At 37.5% G+C, this 16,371-nt stretch overlaps 1 protein-coding gene across 1 annotated transcript; it reads right to left on the reverse strand.

Moving 5' to 3' along the window:
• Positions 1–378: 378 nt before the first annotated feature.
• Positions 379–13,949, reverse strand: LOC104537265 (gamma-aminobutyric acid receptor subunit gamma-3-like; the record flags this gene model as incomplete). The annotated part of the gene is made up of 4 exons (XM_010180088.1): positions 379–657; positions 4,181–4,210; positions 5,721–5,917; positions 13,797–13,949. Coding segments are annotated over 4 exons (659 nt in total), but the record flags the coding sequence as incomplete, so codon positions are not given.
• Between the last annotated feature and the right edge of the window lie 2,422 nt (positions 13,950–16,371).

Consider the following 16,371-nt stretch of genomic DNA (forward strand, 5'->3'; position numbering starts at 1 on the left):
AGAAAGTATGGGAATGAAAAACAAAAATGACTTATTTAATCTTTGCCTGAATTATGTATAGCTTATATGCCAAGGGAGAATAATAAAGATTCTAATATACAATAATTATTCATAAACATTGCTTACACTACAAATTCAGCTGAATTTTGTAAGAATCTTTTCCTTAAAATGAATAGCAGTAAGGAGAGAATTCTTCCATGTTTTCCTTTTTTTTCAGGCAATTACATATTAAAATTCTTCATCAGGCTCTGTGATGGTGAAGGTTAATGTGGCCTTTATAATTTGAGATGAAACTGACCGTGTCCTTCACTTTTTCCTCACTTTCATCATCCCTCCACAGTGTGAAAACACAGCAGTCTTCACCACTACAGGCAACACTTAAAGATAGAGGTATCCAACCCAGTAGACCAGGTTAAACAGCAGGAAGGATGTAGGAAAAAAGACCCTAGAGTAAGAGTCCAGTTCTAAGATGTCTATGTGAATCCGTCCTCTCCTCCATGAGCCTGATTTACACTCTTCATAACAACAGAAAAAGCTCTGGCAGTCTTTCCCATCCAGACATTCATAGACGCATGCATCTTCAAATTCTTGCCAATACATGGCATTGTTCAATGTGATAACTGTAGTTGGTGGTCTCATATCAAGTACAGAATAATTCTGAGGAGAGAAAAAGAAATCAACAGTTTGATAAACTTCTGTGGATAATGCAGATCACAATTAATAATCATGGGAAAAATCATAGAAGCTGGAAATAAGAGGTCAAGACTATAGGAATTACAGATTTAGGGATCATCTTTCTTTCCCTTAGAAAATGCCTTTTCAGATTAGCTTTAGAACATGGAGTGGCAGGTTAAATAACTCTAGGTGTTCTTTCTGCTTGGCTAACTCAAGTATATATTTCCTGGTAATAATTTTTTCACACTTAGGAGTTCACTTGCCTGTCAGAATATTAGTAATGCGAGTTTCTTTAAACATCCACAGCTACTACATTTAAGAATGGATTCTGAAAAATAAGGAAAATGTCCCTTCTCCCTATTTAATCACAAAATGATCTCCACTGCAGTATAGCTGCATTGACTGCCTTCTAATTTTACCATGATTTATAAAAACAGATAGTAAGGAGTAGGCATAGATAGTGATGATTTCAGTATAGGATTTCAAAAGGCCATCCCTAGGTATGTGCCTCTAGTGCTTATCACACTAACCATGCCCAGAAATAGGGCACTTTGATATCAGGCATCCTCACTGTACTGCTTGTGCCTACAGACCTCTCTCTCTTCAGTGTACTCCTTATTTACACTTTGTCAGTTTCCCATTACACAATTTCCTTTTTGTGAAAGGTGCTTTCTCACACTAGTCTCCCCTCTCACCAAGCCACCTGCTTCATCCTCACAAACGTCACCTCCTTCCCTGGCATCACTAACAAAGGTCCCACTAGCTTCGCTGCCTGTCTGCACCACCCTGACAAGGCAGACTCCAGCCCTGCCAGCACGGTTTTCTCCACCCTGGGGTGAAAGTCCTTCCTCCCCCTGTGATTGAACTGAGCATTGCCTTTGACTGCAGAAGCCTGCTGGGTGTGTGCTAACAAGCCAGTCGTGCCCCTGCGTCATGCCTGCTTGCCCTCTGGAGGGAGCTCTGGGCCCCTGCTTCCACTCCTGCTATACAAAACATGCAACACTTCCTGTTGAAGGTGTTGGGGTGTATCTTTCCCTCTGTATGTGAAACAGATCAGTGATCTGACTGATGTGCCTCTGGGGAAAATTTTAGTTTTCTATTTACTTTGTTTTCTTTCTACAAATCCTCTGGTTTGACACATGATAACACTACCCATCTCATTACAAATGCCAGTCCCTGAGCTAAGGACTTGATGTGGCATACCTCTGCTTAGATGCTGACATCTCCACCATAGATAACTACATCAGAACAACTGCCCTATGGTATCTGGCCAATTACTTCTAGGACACAATTCATCTCATCATAAGTAGATGGCTAAAATCTCTCAGGTGCATTGTGCTGTGGACTGTAAACAGATTCCAATTCAGAAGCAGATTACTGCAAATTTATTTGTTGTGAATGAATTTAACTCTGAGCACAGAGTACACAAATTACAGTCTCATGGTCTTCTCTTTAACTTGTAAAGTTTCAGGTGGCTAGTATCAGAATATACAATGTGCTGCCATACGGAAAAAGTCTAAGATTATTGTACAAGCAATCATTTTTTGATTATAGCACTTTAGAGAGAAAAAAAATCTATAACTAAAGTATACATGGAATACTGCTATACCACTGTGTCATGTATTGTTCATTTCTTGAAGGCTTTTATGAAAAATTCCTACTCAGGGACTGAAATTTTCTATGCCTAGCTACAATATTTATATTAAAAAGAAGAAAAGCTGCTTTAAATCTGTGCAGATGTTTTTGGTAAGTGAAAAGAAACAAGTGCCCTGGTTCTGCAAAGGAAACTTTCTCATCTCTCAGTACCCTGCTTTTTTTATAGTTGCCTTATATCAACTATCTGCTCAGGACAGAAGATAAAATAAACATCCTGATAATATAGAGAGGTTAATCTGGTTGCTTTAATCTCTGTCAGCTTGGAGGGGTCCTGGAGTGACTAGATTTCAAGTGAAGGTGGATGGTACCCACTGTGTCCAGTGTGTCCTCCTGAGCTGGGGCTGGGAGGAGAGTGGTGCACGCACAGTGGGTGCCAATCCAGGACCATCTGAGAACTCTGGCAAGAAACAGCACTTTTCAGGTGCCTTGGGCAAGGCAGTTCAGATGCAGAGTTAAGCATGCTTAATAAAATTATTTCAGATAAGATATAAATGTGTTCTCTTGCAGGAAAAACAAGAGGTGGGATTTCTTGAACATGGACTTACTAAGGTTAATGAGTGTCACCTTTTAAGTGGAATCACTATAAGGCTAGAATAGACAAGATGATATCTCGCGAGTCAAGGACACTGCTTATTTTATGCAGTTTATGCTACAATTTGAACATCAAGTTTTTTATGTATAGAACAAGGCCCTGCTCAATATCTGTCTTATAGTGAAAAAAGAAGTAAAAATCTTGAAAAGGCTGCAGTTACATACTTTCCAAGCAGATTAGACTGACTAGAGCTAGACTAAGACTAAGTATTAAACCCTATTGTAATTTTAATTGTGTATCTTTTTCCTTTTTTTTTTTTAATTGGAAAAAGGAAAGTGCTGCTACCCATTCAAAGTGCCTTTTTAATGTCATCTTTCAGAAAAGACTGTACAGGGAGTGACAGCAGCAGCGAGTGTATAAATGCTTGCTGTAAACCATTCATTGTCTATGACCAGACTTCCCATGCTAAATAGGCTCTTTGAACACATCAGAAAACTCATGTGAAAAAAAAAATGTATAGAATTATTTGTAAAAGGTAAGCTAGTAACATGGAGATAGCAGTTGCAAATTATAAACTTCAGCATATCCAAATCACGAAATGCAAAAGCAGTGGTTTAGTTCTGTCCCTGTCCTTATTTGGATCTGCTAACTGGGAAGCAGGTCATGTAGCCAACTGATTAACTGACCCTCTGCATGCTTTATATTTATACATATCATAGTATGTATTCTAGTGTAAGATTCCATACAACTTAGAGAGACAATTCTGTGCTCAGTTTCAACTTTATTACTGCTGTATGTCTACAAATAGTTATCTAGAGGTTTGGAGAATAGAATTTATTTCATTTGTGGGTATAGTATAGCTAACTGTGTTATACTTGTGTGCCCAAATTATTTAAGTATTTGTTCTTGTGAACAAATATATATATGCATAAATTACTTATATTCTATGAAACTTAGTTAAAAAGCCAGAAAAGTTTATGACATGTGCATATTAGCTTTTGATTAAAATGTAATGAGAAACACTATTATACAAAGCAAGCACACAAAAGTTCTGATGTAAAAAAATAACACACACTATTCTATACTTGACCCTTCTCCCTCCCAAATCATTTGATAAGCCCTTATAGAAAGAGGCAGCTATGTTCCAGTGCCACAGCCAAAAACAAACTGACCTTTTAATAAAAAAGCAAAATATTTATAGTGAAGTCAGGGTAAAGCTTAACATAGTGTTACAGTTTTCTCTGGTATTATCACAACTAAATGTCAACCATACATTCATGCCTCCATTGCTCTCACTAAATAAAATAGCTTACTTACCATCACATGGCCAAAACTGACATCAGGTAGCTTAAATAAAGATAACAAAAGAATTATTCAGATGAAAACATACTTACTGCTTTATATGCATCTAAAATTTAATAGTATTCCTTAAACCAAGCCTTTAAATGCATTTGTCCATAAAACATTTCATGCTGAGTATTCTATGCATCCAGCATAATATTTAGTACACTTTAAAACTGCATGAAACTTCAGCAGATTGCATACTTAGTTTCCATCCGCTTTAAATCTTTGTTCAACTCATTACATCTATTTATTTAGCAAACACTAGCTAAGTGAACATTTGTTCTTGTGTTAATTTAAATCTCATCAGTGTTTCATGCTTTCCCTCATTTTCATTCATGCGTCTGGAAATGCATCCTGTTCACAGACACTCATGGCTTTTTCATTCAGTTTTTCTATAGAAGGGCAATTCTAGTTTGATCATTAGCAAGTTCATTTCATTTGTCTAATACTTTTCTTTTGGTAACACTCTTTTGCCTTTTATATGCACTGCATTTTTCCCAGAAGCTATTAGAGGTTTAATGGAGTTTTCATCAACTAAGACTATGGCTTTCTAGGCTTTCTCTAATTCCATATACGTTTCAGCTTTACCTTAATTAGGTCTTCATTCAATCATTTTCTATAGGTCTTCATTCAATCCCTTTTTACCTCATGACCTATTATTCTCTGAATTTAGCCTTCTCTCTCTTTAGTTTACTCCTTCATATTTTTCATATTTGGCTTAGTATTTCGGATTTCAAATGTTCTTATTTAATCCATTGTGTAAAATGGCATCCAACATGTCCAACTATTGATCTCAAACATATAAGTTTTCCCAATGAACTTGAGTGGACAACCCACTTCCCCTTCCCTATGTTTACATGGGCATTTTTTCTCCATTTTACTTTCCCCTCTCATTCTTGTAGTCAATTATGAAGTGCAACAGGCAATTCTTCCTGTGTAATTGTTTTAACTGATTCTAAATAAACAGCTTTTTTGTGTGTGTGGGTGCTACTCTTGGAAGTCTCTTCTTGGCCAAAAATACAGCCATATATAAAAACCTTTGCAAGTGTCCTCCTCTGTTTTTGTACTGCTGGTACCCAGTGGAGACATAGAAATCTCATTTGTAAAGTTCATAAATATTTCTAGACCTGTTAAGCCATGAAACAACAGATGTATTTGAATATACATTGATGTGCCTATATTTGTATAACAAGCTATGCAATCTGTTTCAGTGGGAGCCCTTTCTGACTACCAGCACAGTAATTGGAGGACAAGAGACGTGTAGGTGGGGTTGTTGCCTCCTGGTCAGCAGGCAGCTTCTGTTAGGAACAGCCCTTACTCAACAGGGATGTAACTGCTTCTGCTGTTATTGCGGGCAATTGTTTTCCATCAGCCTTCGGGGCGGATCACACCATAAAATTGGGAAGAACTTGGAGGAGCGGAGTATCATGGTTTAACAGGCTATCATTGAATGGTTCTCTGCTCTCTGAGCCAGGCACACGCTAGAAGACAAATTTAAATGCTCCTATCTTACCGACTTTTTCTTCTTAGTGCAATTTGGTTTCCTGCAACTTGAGTAGTAGTTGAGGGTTGCATACTCCATCAGAGCAGCAAAGACAAATAGAAAGCACACAGTCACAAACAAATCCATAGCGGTGACATAGGAGACACGGGGTAATGACTTTCTTGCAATGGTACTCAAAGTCGTCATTGTCAATACTGTGGTGATGCCTGCAGAGAGAAACTTCATTTAATTGTATGCAACGTCATTTCTCCATTTAATTGTATGCAACATCATCACAGAAAAATCTTTGGAAACAAACACACAAATCAGAAATCCAAAATGTACCCAAATAATTCATTAATTTTACTAGGTAGTGTAACAAAATAATGAAAAATAACATCAGTGGTATTTTGTAAACAAAGATTTCCTCAGCTGTTTACATTAATTTTTGCAAAAGTGACATTTCCATGCCTCTCAATATGCTTTTCCTCATCTCTTCCTTTCTTTCTGGTTCCAGTTAGGTTGGAGATGGGGATGGAGGAGAAGGAGAGAATGACAGAATGAAAAGGTTTTTGAAGAAAAGTGAAAAACAAAAGAGACGCAAACCTGAGAAAAATAGTAATAAAAAGAAGAAACCTAGAAAACAATGAAGGAAATGTGGTCTTTTTCAGAGCAGTACTGCTCTCATGAATAATCTTGTGCTCAAAAAGGAAAAAAGGAGAGGGATAAGGTAGGGATTAAAGGAAAATAAATTTTGATGCAAAATTCTGACCCTGAATTTGGAAAACATGTTTCACACTGCTGCTTCCTTGAGAGTCTTCCACTGTTATTTTCTTTCTGAGTAAGGGAAATCAGGCTCTCATAGAAACTTCAGATGTAACCTTAGTGGAAATAGCCTTTTTAGTTCATACAAAGCACCACATGTTAGATTAATGTAATTTAGTAATAATAAATATAATGAGAATTACTTAGTGTGAAATACTCTGAAACAATAAAACCAGTCCTAGAATGAAATCTATGGGGTGTCAGTTATTTGGCTGCTGGTAATTCATATAATTTCTCTTCATTCCTGAGGAACAGAAGTCTTTTCATTCCCACTTTGGATGGATGCTTTTTATCATTTGTTATGAACTGCAAGCCTTCTGAAGGAAAAAACAAAACTCCTCAATGGCTTGGGAAGAAAAAGAAAACTTTCACTCAAGTAAGCCTCAAGAGAGAACGTGCACTGAAAACAACACAACCATAAGGTAATCTTTCTTTTTATAGTTAAAGTGATACTTTGCAATGGTGTTTGAAATAGCAGGAGATGACTGAAATTATGTCTTATAGTAAAATTACTTCCCACAAATGGTACTCTGGAGAGAAAGAAGTATCTGTGAATTACTTTTGACTGCTTTCTGGTTGTGAAGGAATGCCCACACCTCTGATTTGTAGCATCTGATGGAAAATACAATGATTCACAAGAACAACCTTCCCCATTCAAAATGCCAGAAAGTCCCTGGAAAAGCCAGAAGGCAGGTTATCGCCTGGGCCTCGACCTTCTTCTGCTATGAATAATAGCTAATTGTATTCCTTAAATATCCACTACTCAGATTTTTTTTTTGAAAAGAAAAAGTCGCTGACAAAACACAACCTAATAATTAAGTTGAAAGCAAGGCTAACAGAAAGTGAGAAATGTGGGCTTTGTACGTACCTTGGACATCTAAAAGCTATTGGGAAAATATTTCTGTTCCCTGTCAACTGTACCACCTCCCAGTTTATACTGGACTGCCACACAGCACATGTGGCTGCCATGATCCAGTAACCTCTCCAGACCCTTCAACAAAGGTTCTGTAGCTAGCTGATGCTTTGAAAAAGCTTCAGAGATGAATCGCATGCTTAGCCATTTATCACAGTAGTCAACTGCAAAGATGTCCAACTGCAAAAGGTGTTGACTCACTAGCTTTTATTTGGCCCTTCCTAACTGTAGGTTAATTGGTCTTTTTGTATGATCGTGACTCAGGCCTTGGGAGTCACTAACTTCAGAAAAACTGCATCCAGACCATGACATACTCTACAGTATGAAATTAAGTTCTTTAACACTTTCTATCCCACATTTAGATTTCTAACACAAATCTATCCTTTTCAGAGCCATAGGTACATGCACCAGCATTACCTTTAAAAAAAACTCTTAAAACTTGTAGTCTTCTTCCAGCACAATATGCAGTGCCCTTTCTACCTGCACCCAAGGGGGAGTTTTGATTTCCCACTCATCTTGTGGTAGGATCTCAGATTACTTTAGGACACATGTTTTTATTAAAAAGCAAAACGAAATAAAAGGGAAAAAAGCTTGCAATGCTCAAAAACATTTTTTTGCAAAGACCTGCAATTTTTCTATTGAATGCTGTATTGCCAATGTAATATTTTTCCTCTCTTTTTACTGAAATGGAGGTATAACTTTGTATTATTTGTGTCAAGAAGTATTGTGCAGGTATCTGTAATGATGAACAGCTGCCAAAGTAATTCTGGACAGGAAGGTAGAGAAATGAAAAAAAAATTACCATTAGCTTCTGTACTTCTATACTTAAGAAGTCCCAACTCTGCCCGAGTTCTATATCTGTGTCTTAAGCCTGAATGTGAAATGCCTGCGCGAATCATGTTGGAGACTGAAAACCCAGGAGAGAACCTAGCAAAACCAACCCCATAAATCATATTGTAAATGCCTCACTAATACAGAACCTGGGAGTTTTGGGTATCTCCAGACTAATTTTAGCTGATTGAAACAAAGTAGGTTCTACTAAATTTATAGAACAATAATGGTGTAGGATTTATTTTGGTTTTAAGATAGTAGTAGTGTCTATTTTAAGTCTCTTTAACAACAAATCACATTTTGCTACCAGAATATAGAACCTTGGAGAAAGCAAAATTTAACATTATCACAAGCCATTATAGTTTCTGGATTATATGTAAAATTTGAAATTATGGCATGAGACAAGATTGCTGAAAACATAGATGGAAAACTTAATATTTTTACTTCTATTATTTGTGTAAAATATTTTTATGATATGAAATCCAACAGAAAAGCATAATTCCTCATTTAAACTGAGTCTTGAACTTGGATCCCAGCTCACAGCACAAACAATCAAGAAATTTTTGAAATAAAAAAAAATTTACCTAGTGTATCATTTCACATTTGACACATAGGCAAAAGTTTTAGAATACTAAAATGAGTCTTATGGGGATACATACAGAGAGAAAAGAGAAAGAAGGTGCACCACATGATATGACTTTGTATTCCTAGATGTTTACAAGTTGGAATATACAGATATGCATATATGAATAAAATGTAGCACCCATTATTTCCAAAATAATATCTTGATTCCATATCCTTATCTCATTTTACCTCTCATGCTAAGAAAATTCAGTTTGTTGCATGGTTTCAAATGCAATAAAACTTACCAGATGAAATTGTTAAGTCTCTCACTTTGGGGAGGCCCGTATGCTAAAGTGAGCTTAGCATCTGTTATTGAAATTGACAGTGCTCTTGAACTGTCTGTTTCAGCAGAATTTTAATATCAGCCAAGGACAGCTTTGAAGCAACCTGGCTTCAAAATTTTGAGGTAGACAAGTGTAAGCGGAAGCTTACAAGTTTGTGTATAAATATCGTTTTGTAACATTTATATTCTCTGAGCAAATTCCGTATCAAAGATGCGGTTTGAAAAACAAAAAAACACTGTCTGGGAGATCAAATTATGCAGGGATACATAATTCATGAGAACACTTCAACCTTTAGATCATTGGCCTAAACAGTGATTTAAAATTATGACCGTTTGAAAGCTCTTTACTGGACAACAGTGTGCAAAGTGAGGTAGGAGGAGCTTCAATGTTAGGAACTATTTGGTCAGTGAGGCTCATATTTTCTTATTTCCCTAAGGGTATGTTGATGTGACACTGAGGAAAAGATGTGCATGCTCTTTTACCCATGCTATCACTTGTTAATGAACTTAATTTCTCCATCTTTTGGTCTGGTGCCTATTTTGATCATGTCCTTGTTTTTCTAGTGAATGAGCTTAAGATGGAATGACAAGGAGAGCAATGTTCATTTTCTATTAAACGTCTTCTGTATCTTCTTTTACATCAACACATTCCTGGCCTTGATACAGATTGTATTTTTTTAAACTACATTTCAAAGTTGCTCCCTAATAACTACCTAGTCCTATTTCATATTATACCCATTTTGAAAAAGCAAGCAGGAACTCAGATGAAAGCTTCAGTTTCACTTAATTCCCTTCATCTTCAAGGAAAACAACCTATTCTTTCCAGATCATAACTTTTCTTCAGACACTTGCTGACTGCTCTTTACTGTGAACATTGAGAGAAGAACATTTTGATTACCAGAGAAAAGCAGAAACAACAGAGAGCCTTTTTTTTTTTCTCCTCTCTGAATAGAGGGTGGAATAACCTGGGATCAAAAACCACAGTTCTCATCCAGCACTCAAATTCTATTTACAGTTTCCCACTGACTCTTCAGGTGGCCTGGAGTGAGTCACGCTGCCACTCTAGGCCTCAGCCCCTCAAAGTCCATGTAAAAAGCGCATGATGCCAAGTTTTTAAAGAGCACTTTGATGCCTCTGCACAGTGCTGCTGAAAGGATACTTATGGTCCCATTTTTTTCCTTCACAGCCAAACACCCTGATTGCATTTATTTTTTCCGGTGGAGAAACAGCTTATTACTTAGTGTTATTCAGAAAGGAGTAAAACCTGTCTTTCATGTAACTGTGAGCAGTTGACAATCGCTTAGAAAAATACTGATTAATTTCAGAGATGGAAATATTTCCCTGATGCTGGCCTTTTACATTAATGCAGCTATGCTCGGAGCAGGTTTGGTGCACTGAGTCTACATTTCAACTAATTAGCAGGACAATTCCAGCGATTTGCCTTTGGCTGTATTACTCACAATTTCACCATATGCCACTATCCAAATGTGGATGCGTGCTTTTGCTCAGACATATTTATAAATTGTGTTGTACAAGCAGACCTACAGTAAGCTGGGAACATCTGCTTACTGCATCCCAAGAGTCAACAAGCCATTGCTGATTTGGGAGAAACAGGACTCTGTGCACAGAAAGAGGTGACCTATGTATGTATTATTTTCTTTCTCCAACTTAATTTATAAAAAAAGCTATATTTTAGACCAGTAATTTAAATGTTCATCAGAATTTTAGGAGTTAGTCATGATAACCATTGAACATAGCTTTGGATCATCTCTTTTTTTATGTTCTTACTTCAAATTCATGATCTCAGTGTATGAATAAATTTTCTGTCTGCAGTTCCTGCTGGCTGAGGGGGTGAGGCAGGGAGAGTCACACTGTTGTGACTAGTGATCTAACCTACTTCCATGTCTAATTAAATTTAAAATGGAACTCTGTGGTGAGGGGAACCACCCTCAGGGACAGCGTATGAACACTGCTTGTAGAAAATTAGTAATGAAAACTGTTAGATGCCTTTTCTCCCTTTACTATTGTGCATTAAGGAGGATAACCCAGATGGATGCTTTGTGACTCTGCACACCCACAGGGCTTCAGACTTCAGCTTGAAAAGACAAAGCACGGTCAATCTTTCCTTATCTCCACTGAGTCACCCAATTTAAGAAGAAAGGAGTTCAGCACAGAAGCACACTAAAGACCTATTGCTCAATTTTCTGGCCATCAGAGGCAAGTCTACACAGCCAGGAATAGGCACTTGTACAGCTGCTCTGTCCTTGACTTTCATGTAGTCTTCATGCTGTCCTGGAGGTGGAGAGGGTCACGGAATAACTGTATGTCTTAGGGTCTGTCGTGTTGCTGGAGTCACAGTGTAAAAGGCATTTTGGGATTCAGACGAAAGGAGTGAGGACTGAATATTCTCAGAAAATAACCTCAGAAAACTGAACCCACATGATGCCACATAGAATCATAGAATGTATTGGGTTTGAAGGGACCTTTAAAGACCATCTAGACCAACCCCCCTGCAGTGAGCAGGGACAATGTTACTAGATCAGGTTGCTCAGAGCCACATCAAGCCTGACTTTCAATGTCTCCAGGGATGGGGCCTCCACCACCTCTCTGGGCAACCTGTTCCAGTGATCTACCACCCTTACGTTGAAGAGCTTCTTCCTAATATCCAACCTAAATCTACCCTTTTCTAGTTTAAAACCATTACCCCTCGTCCTATTGCTACATGCCCTAGTGAACAGCTCTTCCCCAGATTGCTATGTCTGTTCATTTTACAAACTCCTGGAGCAAATCCAGGAGGTTATGGTCTTGTGCTGGCCTCACACAAAATAGGTTTTATTACAGAATTACCTGTACGGTATGAACCAGTGTTGGCTGCTTACAGTTGTCTTATTAAAGGTTCTGTGAGACTTTTCTTTCTACTGATCCTGTTCCATAGCTCCATGTCACTGACCTGCTCTTCGTTTGGAAGAATACCCCTTGTCACTTACAAAGAATTAAAGCTGAAGCAATCCTCCTCTAGGAAGATGCCTAAGGGCTGACAGCAAGAATGGCTGGCATATAGCTTCATTGCTTAAATAAAACTATGGTTAGTGAAGGACTTACATGTAGAGGACATTTTTGTTAACATTTCTTCTACCATTCATCTGAAAGTTACTAAGCTATTGATGCATTAGAAGTCTTGGGAGCAAGAATGTTTGTGACCTGGGCCTTAGTATACCCTGAATAGATGACTGCATGGGGTTTGATTTGCATGAGTGAAGGACTTAGAAAGTGGGATCAGACTTCTGCACAAGTTCAAGAGAATTAGCAGCTAAAATCTTATTCAGAGTGAATGGACTTTAAGTGTTTTTACCACTTTGTTTTTCTTTCCTCCTTCAAGGCCTTCAGGTGGTTTATGCTAGAAACCACAGCATCCTCAAAATTGGTGGCTGCTCAGTTTTATTAGTGCAAGAGAGAGACAGACTGAAATAAGACTAGTTGTTTTTAAACAACTTTGCAAAGGCTGCATTGTCAAACAAGGTGCCTTCCTCCTGAGATCAAGTAGAGCACCTCTACATGGTGTTTCAAAGAGAGCTAACAGAAATGGATTCACATATAAGTAACCAACATTTCTGGTAAACAGTTACTTAGATGAAAAAGGATGAAGAAGTACTGATAACTCTTGATCAGCTGTTTAGGGTAGTGACAAACAGATGTGGTTTATCTAGATGGTCTTTCCTATACTGTGGTTGAACGAAGGCTTATTGGCACACAGCAGTACTCGATCACCCCACGGCTGCTGCAGGCTGCCTTCACGTGTGCAGGAAGTGTATCCTGTTCACATCCTCCAGTTGTTGTTTGGCACACCATCACCCTCTCAAACCTGGGGACTCAGCTACTCCTACAAATGGTTCCAGTCCAAAAAGTCAGGCAGGTCAGTTTTTAATAGTTTGTTCTTTTGAACCAAAATTATTTAAAGAGTCCAGTTGCTTAACTGGAGATGGTAACAAACTCCAGCAGGAGGAAGCAGTGAATAGCTGGGAACGAAAAGTCTCTATGCTTGAAAACAGACATGTAAACCTTGACATAGGCTCCTAAAAACACAATACCAAAATGCACATGCTGGTCTTGACATAAATATGCTGCTGGAAAAACCAGCATAAATCTCCATGATTTATGAAAAATATCTATACACCTAGTCTGGATCTGAACTTCAAACTCACAAGCTAAAACACTTTGCATGAGTTAAAATTATTATATCCCACAGTTTTCTTTACATATAAGACATAATGTCCTGTGTGAGAGAGTTTCAGAAGGGAAGGAAGCCAGAATTGCAATTAATTTAGTCTTAAAAGTGTCACTAAAATATCATAGTGAGAACAAGGAGACAGATATTAATTCTAGAATATTATGCAAAACAAGTGGCAGTGTCATTCCAAAGGGTCAGAGTAGTTTACTTTTAATTACCCTGTAAAAGTCAGAAAACCAGAGTCTTCAGTAATAAATAGATCTGAGTCTGCAAGATATGGTAGCAATAATGCAAAGCATATAGCATCTATATAGTGGTCTCTTTGAAAGGAAGCTGATATTTTCAAATGATAGTGTAGGAACTACATTCAGAAAGCAGAAAAGGGATTTATTAAGAACTTACCTAATGCTGTTCTTGCTGGTGTGGCATCTTTTTTAATCCAAAATGATACCCAGGAAAGAACAACTGTTAATATACAAGGAATGTATGTTTGAATAGTAAAGTATCCCATTCTTCTACTTAAGTCGAAGTATATAGTCATGACTACATAATCACCTGCAATAATAGCACAGAAGATAAATTGTCATTGTGGTGAGATACAGACAGTTGTTCAATGACCTGCTAATTTTTTAAACTTCATAAAAACACTCCATATGAAATATTTCTTAGTGTTCTGAGAGCATCTGTGCAGTAATGGTCACATGAAATAGAATTCAAATTAACTTTTCCATTCTGATTTCCTTTAGGTTTAGGTCTCTGTGGAAATGTTGATTTATTTGTACAGGCAAAGGCTTTCAGAAATCATTCTAGATGAGTAAATTTTTTGAAGGATGTCTTGAATTTCCAGACTTTAGATATATTCTGGATGGCTCCATGGCCACAAACATGAAGCTACTATAATTCACCAGATTCCGTAACCAAGAGACACAAAATCCCTCCTTCCGTAAGCTGTGTCTTCTCTGCCCTAATTTCAGGTTTGGGTGACTTCTGTTATCTTTTTCAGATAAGAATCAGGCAGGAGGGGTCCTTATGGCAAGTGTAGCATGCACATCAATATGACTTTCCATAAGTCATTTATAGACACTAAAGCCTCAATGGTGATGAGACAGGTCAGACTGTATGCTTTTAAAGGACTCATCATTAAAAATCATGAGTATCTTTTTGTCACCATTACTCCATTTCAAAGCAGTTATGGCCACTCGTAGTATCTGCAAAGCTTCAGAAGCTGAGTCTGGATATAAAGTTTATTATTCTCCTGGATAGTAAAAATCATAAAATCAAGAGCTCAGTAAGAAGGCTGGTTTATGTCACATTATGTGATTTTCTTCACCGTATCTCTTCTGCTAACCCCCGTGCCTCCACGTGGGATAATAATCTGTCCCTCTCTCTCTACTCAGTAGAGGTTACTGACCTTACCACCTCTCTCCTTACTAACAGCTCCCTCAGCTTCACAGATGTTAAATATCCTTTTCTTTCAGACAGTCACAGTGATTAGCAGCAATGAAACTGAACTGAGACCAATTTCTGTACTTGGCTTGAAGTATGTTGCTTCCATTTCAGATGTGAATAAGAGTTCCCATGACTGAACTTTTATGGGGTTTCATTTGACTACGTCAGACCTGACCTAATAAATTGTTTTGCTTCTTGTTACAAACATTGACTGTCTAGAATATGATATTTCCAAAAGGCATAATTTGCAATAGGTAGGTAATTCTGTCCTGTTACAGCAAATCATCAGTAGACTGAAGAATTTGGTAGCAGGGAGATTAATCCCCCAAGGAATGTACATAATACCTCACCCAAGTAAAGGCGTAAGGGGTTCATTAGTTGAGACAAATTAAAGATTAATATTCTAGTAACAGAGCATATGAACAGATGTATTAAATACAATGGATATTTTTGGAATGGAATGGAATGGAATGGAATGGAATGGAATGGAATGGAATGGAATGGAATGGAATAGATAGCTAATTATTATATGGAAAAGGAATTAATTCAGTAGAAAAAACTTCCACCTAAAGAACTTCTGAAGACCACTGTAAAATGAGTAAGCTACCACAAGCTGCAAAGTAAAAGGTAAATAAAAATCTGAGTGGGATTTGGGGAAAGGAATTTAGGACAGTGAGTCAAAAGGAAAAAATTCTGTGTTAAGTACATTGATTTGAGATAGATACATTTGGAAGAGGTTGATAAGCCTGTAGGAGCTTCCATCATGCCTCTGTTAGATGAATGTGTACATTTTCACAACTACTGTGCCAATAAAGGTCACTGCTCCTCTGAACAGCATGATTGTGATACCCAGTAGAGCAAATAAGTGTGGGGCTAGATACTGGACAGTAAGATACTCAGAAAATAAGACAGAGTCCTTGTTTCCAAGGTCTTCAACTGAAATAAATCTGATAAGGTGAGAGTGGGAGAAAATTATAGTGCACTTTAACTGTTCTGTAGACAGTAACTGAGGCAGAGATTAAATGGAATAAAGACTCCATCATCACATTTAGTCACAGATCGATTTAATATCTTTCAGGCAGGATTAATATCTCTTGATTTTAGACATCTAGAAGGTAAACTCTACAGATGACCTGCACACTGTGTCCTCCTTTCTATACTTAATGAAGATAAATTGGTACTTTTAGTATATGGTTTGTCTAATCTGTTTTAGACATACTCTTTAGAAGGGGATGAAAGTGCCCAAAACATTTCCATGTCTTTCCTGTAATTAAAAAAGGAGAATGATCAGCTCAGATGTGAACGAAGACATTGCAGACACTTGTAGATGATTCAAGGAGTCAATCACGTCCCTTGATTCCAAGGTGAAGGCTAAATTAAGCAGCTTCTGTGAGGGTGCTAAGGTTATTTTACCTAAATATAATAACATTCTTAACCTTCTAATATTTTAGGTTTTTTTCCTCCTTTCTTTCATGGTTAAACTTGATGCCTTCATCCTTGAGGACATGTGCCTATCCTTCTCTGCTTC

Source organism: Mesitornis unicolor, unplaced genomic scaffold (genome assembly GCF_000695765.1).
Source record: "Mesitornis unicolor isolate BGI_N332 unplaced genomic scaffold, ASM69576v1 scaffold25212, whole genome shotgun sequence".
Taxonomy (NCBI): domain Eukaryota; kingdom Metazoa; phylum Chordata; class Aves; order Mesitornithiformes; family Mesitornithidae; genus Mesitornis; species Mesitornis unicolor.